At 33.8% G+C, this 10,505-nt stretch overlaps 1 protein-coding gene across 1 annotated transcript in view; it reads left to right on the plus strand.

Moving 5' to 3' along the window:
* LOC105165885 (peptidyl-prolyl cis-trans isomerase FKBP43-like) overlaps positions 3,776–10,505 on the plus strand; it is a 25,286-nt gene continuing 18,556 nt past the window's right edge. Inside the window, 14 exon segments of the mRNA XM_011085042.2 lie at positions 3,776–4,026; positions 4,666–4,733; positions 5,176–5,411; positions 5,582–5,703; positions 6,563–6,731; positions 6,845–6,934; positions 7,103–7,276; positions 7,522–7,849; positions 7,951–8,026; positions 8,140–8,200; positions 8,430–8,496; positions 8,963–9,337; positions 9,547–9,754; positions 9,757–9,842. Of these exon segments, the coding sequence (XP_011083344.2) occupies positions 4,014–4,026; positions 4,666–4,733; positions 5,176–5,411; positions 5,582–5,703; positions 6,563–6,731; positions 6,845–6,934; positions 7,103–7,276; positions 7,522–7,849; positions 7,951–8,026; positions 8,140–8,200; positions 8,430–8,496; positions 8,963–9,337; positions 9,547–9,754; positions 9,757–9,842 (2,073 nt within the window). The 5' untranslated portion in view covers positions 3,776–4,013.

The raw sequence follows: 10,505 nt of genomic DNA on the forward strand, positions 1-10,505 counted from the left end.
CCTGCACCTCCAACATCTCATTATTGAATCTTCCTTGAAACTTTTCAGCGACTCATCTTCTCTTTGCTTTATCGTGAACAAGTATGTGACAGTCCGTTTTTGCTTTCTTTTGCTGGCGAAGTGAAAGGTGAACTTTTGCAACAATTGTTCATAGGACTCAATGCCATTGCTGCATAGACTTGTGAACCATTCGTGCGCTTTACCTGCAAGAGTGAACAGTCTAGCCATAATTGGACTAGATTGTCCATACAAGTTCATCGCAACATGTTCCTAAGGATCTTTTGTCTCGTCGTATTTGGGTATGTCGGACATTCTGAAGTTGGAATTCACCACTTGCATCAGTATCTCGTTATTGAAAGTTGAATTTCTATTATGAGCCACCAATTCACCCCTCTTCTTTAATTCATCAATTTTCTTTCCTAACAATTCGATTTGCCTTCCCACACTATCTACCTCAACTCGAGAGATAGCTAGTTCCCTTCTCTTAACTCTCTCCCTGCTACTAGACCCCACTTTCGAAGATGCTGGTTTGTGACCCTTTTCCGGCTCCCTTCTGCTCACATTTTTCAAGGTTCTTTCGATATCCCTATCTCTAAATAATTGCCTCTTGGCTGTTTCCTTTCCCAATGGGGTGGTTGTTCTCCACTTGCATCAGTATCTCGTTATTGAAAGTTGAATTTCTATTATGAGCCACCAATTCACCCCTCTTCTTTAATTCATCAATTTGCTTTCCTAACAATTCGATTTGCCTTCCCACACTATCTACCTCAACTCGAGAGATAGCTAGTTCCCTTCTCTTAACTCTCTCCCTGCTACTAGACCCCACTTTCGAAGATGCTGGTTTGTGACCCTTTTCCGGCTCCCTTCTGCTCACATTTTTCAAGGTTCTTTCGATATCCCTATCTCTAAATAATTGCCTCTTGGCTGTTTCCTTTCCCAATGGGGTGGTTGTTCTCCTTTCATACGCCACGATCCTCCCCGCTTCTTCCATCAACTTTTGCAGCTCCTCCCTTGTTAACTGTACCATTGGTTCCACTTGCCTAAGCATATCTTCTAATGTATGCATATTTTCTCTCGAAGTTCCTTCTATTTTCCAAGATGGCGGTCCTCAATTTTCCAACAAACGGCGCCAACTGATCTAGCTCAAAATATGCAACCTTGTTGGACGATCCAATATAGGCCACGTAGTCTCCCTATATCGGTATTGGGTCATGAGGATAAAACAATCAATGTCAAGCTTGTTGGGTTCGTCCCTGACTAAAATCTTCCAACGCTCAAGTCAGTTTGGTCGAGATAGAAATATGCGATCGAAGAAGAGTAAGGTCGAAAATAACAAAGCATTGATTACCTCAGCTGATTAATATTGGGGTATTTATAGGGCCCAAATATACACTATTGCTTGGGGCATGTGTCATAATCTGGCGCATCCGTACTCCTGATTGAACGGCTTTGCTTTGTGTGGTGGTTGGGTTCTGTTTTTGGGTTATAAAGCTGGGTCAGGTTTCCTACAACCCAACCTAATACCAAATGCACGGGTCCTGGTCCATTTTATTGTTCTTTTACCAAATTTTAGGGCATTCCCCATCAACATTGTTCTGCATGAGCATTTAACTACAAACTTCAAATTCTTGGAGGCAATAAGTTTGAATATGATCTACAGTAGCTCCAAATTCTGGGCATTTGAGGTGGCGCGCATGCGCTGCTTATTGTTTTAGTGGGTGTGTGGAACACTCAAATGTATGACTACGAAGATTAGGAGGGGTTGTGAAAAGCTATTGAAGGAAGAAATTGATTTGGAAATTGAAGAGATGAGAGAAACAAGTAAAAAATTGATGAGAAAACGTGTAAACGAAAAGTAATAAGTAGAAAAGAAATGGAATATATGCTCTTCATTTAATTTATAAAAATTAATAAGTGTGGCACATTCTATATACGTGCTTAATTTTTAAAATATATTAAAATTGAATATGATATAAATTGTTTTGTTTATTTTTATGGAGTAAAAAAGTACCTTAAAAATATATATTAAGATAATAAGTTAATATAAATATTTTGATTTATAAAAAATTATTGACAAACAAAAGATAATAAATAACGTTGGAGAAATAAAAAATGCATGTTTGAAAAAAAATAACAATCAAAAGATAGTTAAAAGTAATTAATTAATTTTAAAATTTTAAAAATAAAAGTGATGCCAGTAAAAGGTTGTTCTTCTATGGTTTTTGGAATTTTGAGTTCTTTGATCCAAGTTTTCCCCAAAATCGGAATTTGTGCTTGATCGAAAAAATTTGCAAATTAATATAGGATAAATTGCAATCTACCTACTTTTGTTATGGAGTATAGGTAAACAACCCTCTTATGAAAAATAAAATAGCAATTTACCTACTTATATTTTAAAAAATAAAATAATTTACTTCCTTATCTAAAATAATAAATTACTTCATTTTTTAAAGCATAAAAAGATAAAATACTATTTATTTTTGATTGCAGGGTTGATCGAGAGCTAAGTATAGGAGACGACGCATTGGTAAGGTTAGGAATGCTTGTTCCTTTGGTTGTCGACATGCTTATTGAGAGATTTACTTTTGAGATGTTGACTAGGCACCGACATGGAATCAACTTGATTTTCTGGCTTATGAAAAATCTTTGCAGCGGCAGGCGGACGGGAGCTGGGAGAGGGTTGTGGTGGCGGGTGGGTTGGGGAAGGATTCTGGAGGTAGCTATATATATATAGAGTTTAATGCAATTTACTCTTTTATAATGTTGTAAATGAATAAATTATTTTTTTATAAAAAATAAATAGCAATTTATTCCTTGATATGTTTTAAAATGAAACAATTTACCCCTTGTCTAGGGAGGTGAATTGCTTAATTTTAAAAAATATATAAGCCTAAATTGTTGCATTTTAAAAAGCACATGGAGGTAAATTATTAATTTTTTTTATAGGAGATAATTTGCACATTTACAATATCACAGGAGGCTAAATTGCATTTTTTTCCTATATATATATTACAATCGTAATATTTATCTATATCTATATCGATATAATAAATAATATTTTTTTATTTATATTATATAAAAGATTCATATATACTAAATATCTATCCCATTAGATTGATGATAAATAAGATTATTGAGTTTACTTATCTGTGAACCTTTAACTTAAACCATTGAAATTAACATTTTTGTTGTTTACTTCAAATTTATTTTCAAATAAATCCAAGAGAAAACACTATTATCATTATACTTTATCTTATGCTCAATCAAAAGGAATATGAAAACTCTTATAACAAGAAAACTTATTTTTTCAAATAGAAATAAAATGAGATCACAATTACTCATAATGTTAAACTCCCATTTTGAGTCTTTCCTTAACTTATTATTGTGGAATAAAGTGACCCTGCAAATATAAAAAAACACTAGATTTACAAAAGAGAAATGTAATTGAGAATGATTAGGATGAGATGTTTTACGTCACAACAACAAAAGTTGGCAGCAGTAACTATAGTATATTGGAATCTCTTAACTCATATTATATGGCAATATAATATATATATATATAGAATGATGGATATATAGTTTAAGAAAATTAATTAATTATATAGTAAATGTATCATATTTGTATCTGATTATGCTAAATTAATTTGAATAAAAAAAATTAAAATATTATTAATTTAGTTCTACTAAATTTAATTTGGATAAAAAATTTTAAAAACAGAAATAATATATACTTGCTTTGTTTATATACGGTAAGAATTTTTAGAGATACGGATGGTCTCTCTCTCCCGCGCTTGCTTCCAAGTTCCATTTAAGAGTATTAAGCGAGAGATAGGAAGAGACAACTCTGCAGCTAGGAAGGAATTCAAGATCATACCCATCTTCCCTTTCCTTTTTCACAGACTTTGAAGGTTTTTTGTTCTGAGAGTTTCTGTCTTGGTTCGTACATTCTCAACTCATTCTGGCCGACAGGGCTAAGAGTAAGATCAGCAGTTCCAACTTCACATCGATTTACTATGGCTTTTTGGGGTATGTCATATTCAGTTGCTTATCTCTTTCTTTTCATTTTGTATTTTTAATTCTTCGCATAAGGACTTCCGATTCGGGTTATTACAATGATACTAATGGTTGAAGATAAGAGTTTCATCAGTCGTTAGAGAATAAGTTTCAATTTTAACATGAGTTAAAAACAAATATTGGAGAAAGAAGATGTCTTTGTGTGTTATCTCACTGTTCAAAGAAAAGAGTTGCTGTTGTAGTCATCTACTAAGTGAAAATGTTTCAATGTAAAATTACTGAAGAAAGAAGATGTCTTTGTGTATTTGTTCCACTATTGTGTGGATTTTCTTGACTTTTGAGTGTTTGTGTTGGACTGTTCCAATTTTCAGTTTTGTGTAAGAAGCTTGAAGAATGAATAACATCCCTTGCTTTCCCGTTAGAGAAACCTATGAATATATATATCTTTGTTTGTCTGACTTTATATCTCTTTGTTTGTTTGATTCACTGGTCGTCTGAATTTTCTTGACTTTTCCAAACAATCAGCGAAACAAACACTCCCGTCTTGAGTTATGCATGAGAAGATTCAAGACTAAATTTACATAGATTTCTTTCCCGATTCAGAAATTCATAAATATTTATTTGTTTGTTTGACTTTATATATCTGTGAAGGAGTTGAGGTGAAGCCTGGGAAACGTGTCTTTTCTAACTCAGATGGTAAAAGACTTCGAATTACTCAGGTAAGACCCATCACATCCCCGCTTAAAACAAAATTGAATTGTTCTTTGTTATATTTTTTTGATTTTTGTGTGTGATAGAGCATGATATCTTATTCAAAATTGCTTAGAACAAATCTGAAATAGTCTTTGTTATATTTGTTTTATTCTCGTGTATGATATGATAGCACTTGATAACATATTGAACAGTATTAAGAACAAAATTGAATTCATTCCTTGTTATATTTGTTTGATTCTTGTGTTTGTTAAAGTTGATGGCATATTTAATATTGTTTATAACAAAATTGAACCATCTTTTATTCTATTTGTTTGATTTTTGTGTGTGATAGAACTTGATATCATATTCAATACTACTTAGAACAAAATTGAACTGTTCTTTCTTATATTTGTTTGACTGTTGTGTGTGATTAACTTGATATCATGTTGAATACTTATTGTCTTTTAGGCGTCTTTGGGGATTGGCAATGCGACGGAAAAGACCATTGTCCAATGTAGTGTTGGGAGGAAGAGGAGACCAATTATCCTGTGTGCTTTGGTACCATGTAAAGTTGAGTCATGCCGTTTGGAGTTGGAGTTCGACGAGGTACACGACTTGATCTTCTCAGTGATCGGCCAGCAAAGTATTCATTTGACGGGTTATTTTGTCCGTGACGATAAACCTATTTTTCTTGACAGTGATTCGTATCCTTCTTATCTTTAAGTGTTTTATTTAAATTTCTTGCTTTTTTTTTATCTCATTAAATTAGCATCTGTAGATCCAATCTTGACTATGTAGAACTAGGATACGTTAATTAGTTATACTAAAGAGTCATATTTCATAGTTTTTGATGTTCCTATACCGAACACAATAGAGATCGATATGGAATCAACATTGAAGATAGTGAAGGGCATTCTTATAACTCTGAAGATGACGAATACGAAGATAGTTTTATTGATGATAGCGAGCTACCAGTTTCGCCACCTTCCCCGATAAGTTCGTCATATATTTGATGTTGAATCTTGATTATGTGCTTAGTTTGTTTGAAATTATTATGATTTCGTATAAATATTTTGTAGGTTTAGTCTCATATTCATAAACTTTCTTTGTACACACTTGTATGTTTAAGGCAACCTATGTTAAATTAAATATCATTGTAATTCTGTTGTTGATGTTTTATAAGGATATTTTCATTCCTATGCGATAGTTACACTTACACAACTTTCCCTATAATTATTAGGATATATAAAGCATTGTATGTTTATGTCAAGATAATTATTATTTTTTACGTATGTTAAAGGAGAAGATTGTTCCTATTAAATTGGTTAAACAACTTTCTGAATTAATGTTTGTGTTTAAAAGTTTAAATAAACATCCGCTAAATTCTTCGGACTATGTAGCTACTCTATAAATTATTTAGGGAAGTTCCATTCTTATGACATGATAACTTTCTCATTGATAAATAAATTTACATGTCAAATATATTGTATGTCTTTTAGTATTGCAAATAGTAGATAATGTCATGTTTTTTTCTTTATTTGCGGTTATAAACGCATGTATCTTGTTAGCTCTCAGAGTGAAAGTCAAAGAGTCATTTTGGAAAATTAAGTAGGTTTAGGTATCTGGTATTACAGATAGAATTAATGTGTTTGTGTGTTGGGAACAATTTGTCAATGAAAAGCAAACTAGACATGGTGACATGATATAAAACTTTGGAATACTATATGTTGGTATTCCAAAATTCTTTAGTTTTTTTGGGTGCTTGATCATGTATGCTAACACTATTGATTGTTTTGGTATATCTAGTTTTAGTTAGACCATTTGTTTGATTTAAGCATTGAGATAATATTTTCAGGAAAAAAGAAGACTAAGAAACCTATGTTTAGACGGCTCAAGAAGAAGTTTGATGTTGAGTTTGATCAAAATGATTGGTTGATCGAGAGCAAAGATGAAGCTGTTGGCAGCCATGACTGTGAACTGAAGGAAAACGAAGATGTAATTGAGGCAAGTTGTCAACAACGAAGGTAACATGGATAACTGATTATAACTTTGTAATAAGTTACTTATGTGGATTATTTTTCTTAAATTTATCTTCTTTGTTCAAAAACAATAATTTCTTTAACTTTGTTATGTATAGTCTAAAAAATAGAGGTGTTGTTGGAGATGATGGCACACACTCAGCTCAGAACGTGTGTGATCACATTCAACCGAATGACTCAACAAATATGTAAGAATGCCTTTCCCTTTGAACTCAAAATAGAAAAAAGGTTTGAACTGATTTCATACATAATATAACCTTATGCTGCTGGCAATCTTTTATTCAAGTAAAATCTTTATAAACTATATTTAAACACGGAAGATGATTGTGACCATGTCCTTGGTCTTGTGTTGTTAGTTGTGAAGGTGATTTGGAATCGAAGAAGGTGGATGATATAGGTGGATTGATGGGGTCTTCAGCTGAGGTTGCAAATTTGAAGACAGCGATTGAAGTCGTGATGATAAATCAAGGACTTGATATATCTAATAAGAAGGATATACCGACAGATCATGATGAAGCAATGATTGATGCGTGAGTTTTCTTTTCTCTTTGCTAGAGATGCTAAAGTTTCAATGTCTCTCCAATATCATAAGATTTTAAGTGTGTGGTCATTCAATATTCTTGAGTTAATGATGATCAAATGTAGAGTACAAAAAGCCTGATATATGAGCTTGCAGATTTTTTTGTCAAGCACAAATTTCACTAGAGTAAAATTTGTTGTCATCTCTTTTTCTACTTTCAGTGCTGTCATTTGATTGTAGCTTTTATCATTGCAGTGATTTTAACATTGTACATGACACACTTCCCATGGATACTCCGTCCAAGTCCAAGAAGAGGACTTTGGAGCAAAAAAAAATATCTACAAGTAAAATAAATAAATCACAAGTAAAAGTGGAAGGTAGTTCTGGTACAAGCATATGCGATATGGTTCAGAATGAAGGGAAGGTAATTGTGTATGAGCCAAATGAGGAAAAGGTGGTCGGGTACAAGCAGGATGATGTAGTTGAAAAGCGATGTGAAGCACAGTCTTTACCGAATGGGTTGATTATTGAAGAATTGGCGAAGAGAGATCCTAAAGGAAAATTAGCTCTACAAGGGAGAAAGGTACGTTCATGTCAGCATAATATCTCGTACATTAGCTTTTTGTATTTTTGCTTGTTAATGTTGAAAGATTTTGTTTGTAATTATATTTGCTTGGACTTTAGGTCAGAATTCATTTCACTGCGATGTTGAAGGAAAAGTATTTGAACGCTGACAAAAATCCTTGCAAATTTCGCCTAGGTATAATTTTTGCGATGAATGAATCCTATCATGTTTCTTGACGTAGTGTATTGGTGATGTGTTACCTTTGCTTTAATTAATGATTTGTAACCTTTTGTCTTTTGTTGAATTAGGTGATGAAGAAGTAATGCATGGTTTTAATATGGGCATTGATGGTATGAATGCAGAATTTTGGTATCTCGTATTAACTACATAAATCACATATCTTCACTTTTATTATTGTCAGTGAAACAAGATAATTACTAATATATTTACACATAATTAAGGTATGCGTCTTGGTGATAAGAGGAGACTTATAATCCCTCCATCTCTAGGGTATGTTTTTACTACTTAAAACTATAAAGAAGTCTTGACTTGTAAATTGCTTTATTCACATTTGTTACTTGTGTTTAATATGGTGCAGTTTTGGAGAAGAAGGATTTGGCACAAGTGTACCTCCAAACTCATGGCTGGTATATGAGGTTGAATTGGTTGGCGTGCGACGTTAACCTGACATGCACATTGTTCTCTCAAATAGAAGCATCGGGCATTTTTTAAGTGAAGTTCAACTTAAGGCGTTATATTTCGATCCAACTTGGACTTTGAAGTAGTAGTATTGCTTTTGTCTTTTTCTTAGTATGAACATTTGATTGAGAAGTCTGCATAATTTGGAGTGTTGAGATTATATTGAACAGTACTGATTTAAGTACCTTGTCTTATTTGAGTTTCCTTATCTGTTAGCCTTTTACTGAGAAGTTGCAGCTGTGATGGGGTAGTAAGTGGTATTGGTCTTGTCGTATAAAATAATCAGAATTAAGAAAAAACTGAAATCTGAACCCAACACAGATTGAAGCAATGCAACAGGTTTCTTGAATTAGCGGGTGCTGCAACAACTATATGCGTCAAATCTCAATTAAGAGCTATGCAAGCTGCTATATACTTAAGAGCAGATTCTAATACACAACAAGTGCAGATATCAATCTAGCGGGTGTTGTACCGTTATATGATTGGTTTTGGTTCTTCTGTGATAGCATTTTATTATTGCAGATTGGCCAAGGAACTTACAGTAGCGTGTACAAGGGTCGTGATCTGCTGCATAATAAAGTTGTTGCTCTAAAAAGAGTACGCTTTGATAATATGGATCCTGAAAGTGTCAAATTTATGGCAAGGGAGATTCTGATTTTGCGAAAGCTTGATCACCCAAATATAATTAAACTGGAAGGCTTGGTTACTTCAAGAACATCTTCTAGTTTATATCTCGTCTTTGAATATATGGAGCATGATCTCACTGGACTTGCATCACTTCCAGGCGTTAAGTTTACAGAACCACAGGTGAGTTCTTCATTGTTCTTCTTGATTATGTTTGTTTATCTTAAATGCAATACCAAGTGGGAGAATCTGGCTATGGAATTCGTTCTTAGTTCACAATCCATTTGAAGAGTGTGAAATGAAACAACGCCCTCAAATGATTGGCTAGCTGTAATCTTGTTTGCTTGGTTGATGCACTAACTTTACTTTACTATTCTTTCTTATTTTTTCAGGTGAAGTGTTATATGCAGCAGCTGCTGAGTGGACTTGATTATTGTCATAGTCATGGTGTCCTGCACCGAGATATTAAGGGTTCAAATCTCTTAATTGACAATCATGGCATCTTGAAGATTGCAGATTTTGGCTTAGCAAGTTATTTTGATGATCATCAGAAAGCTCCATTAACAAGCCGCGTAGTGACACTTGGAGAAAGCTCCATTAACAAGCTCCATCAGTAGACTTATGGAGTACTGGCTGCATACTTGGAGAATTGTATGCTGGCAAGCCCATCATGCCTGGTAGAACTGAGGTATTACTGAGACCCAGCTTGAGTCATGTGAAGACAATAAAATAAGCACTTATCTTTGAATTTTCTTCTTCCTTTTCCTTTCTCAGAAGTGCTTGAGACTCCACAAACTAACTAGTTACTACTGCCAGAAATTTTGGTGCTCGGTCACTGCCCACAGAGTCTTTTTTGTTACCGGGGGAAGGGTGGGGGGTTAGATTTGAGATTTGCATGTCTGCTCATAGATGTCCTTAACTTCTTGCTTGCTTCAGGTATTACTTTTAGATGCATATATGGATTCTTTGAAAATAGCACTCTGTTTCGGGGTTTTGTTATTAGTATTGTAGCTTCTTTCAGTGTTTTTGCTATAAACTATACTTATTCGTTCCCAACTTCTGCTGCAAAGCATTACATTGATTAACAGGCCATTATATTTTGTAAAATGTAGTACTGCAAAGGTGTGCAAGAACGATAAAACAAGAGGAGGCACCAGATCAGAATGTGTCTGTTATTGAGTCAGTTACGTGATCTAACGTTTGATACATGATTGGAGGTGCATGCTCCATAGTTTAGTGCAATTTTCTGCTCCCTAAGAAGTATCTAGACATTTAAATTGAAGTAAAACAAGTTGGTGTTGTGGAACAACCAAATTCAGCATATTTGTCAAATGTTCACGTTCGGTCTAAG

This window comes from Sesamum indicum, linkage group LG7 (assembly GCF_000512975.1).
Source record: "Sesamum indicum cultivar Zhongzhi No. 13 linkage group LG7, S_indicum_v1.0, whole genome shotgun sequence".
Classification (NCBI taxonomy): Eukaryota; Viridiplantae; Streptophyta; class Magnoliopsida; order Lamiales; family Pedaliaceae; genus Sesamum; species Sesamum indicum.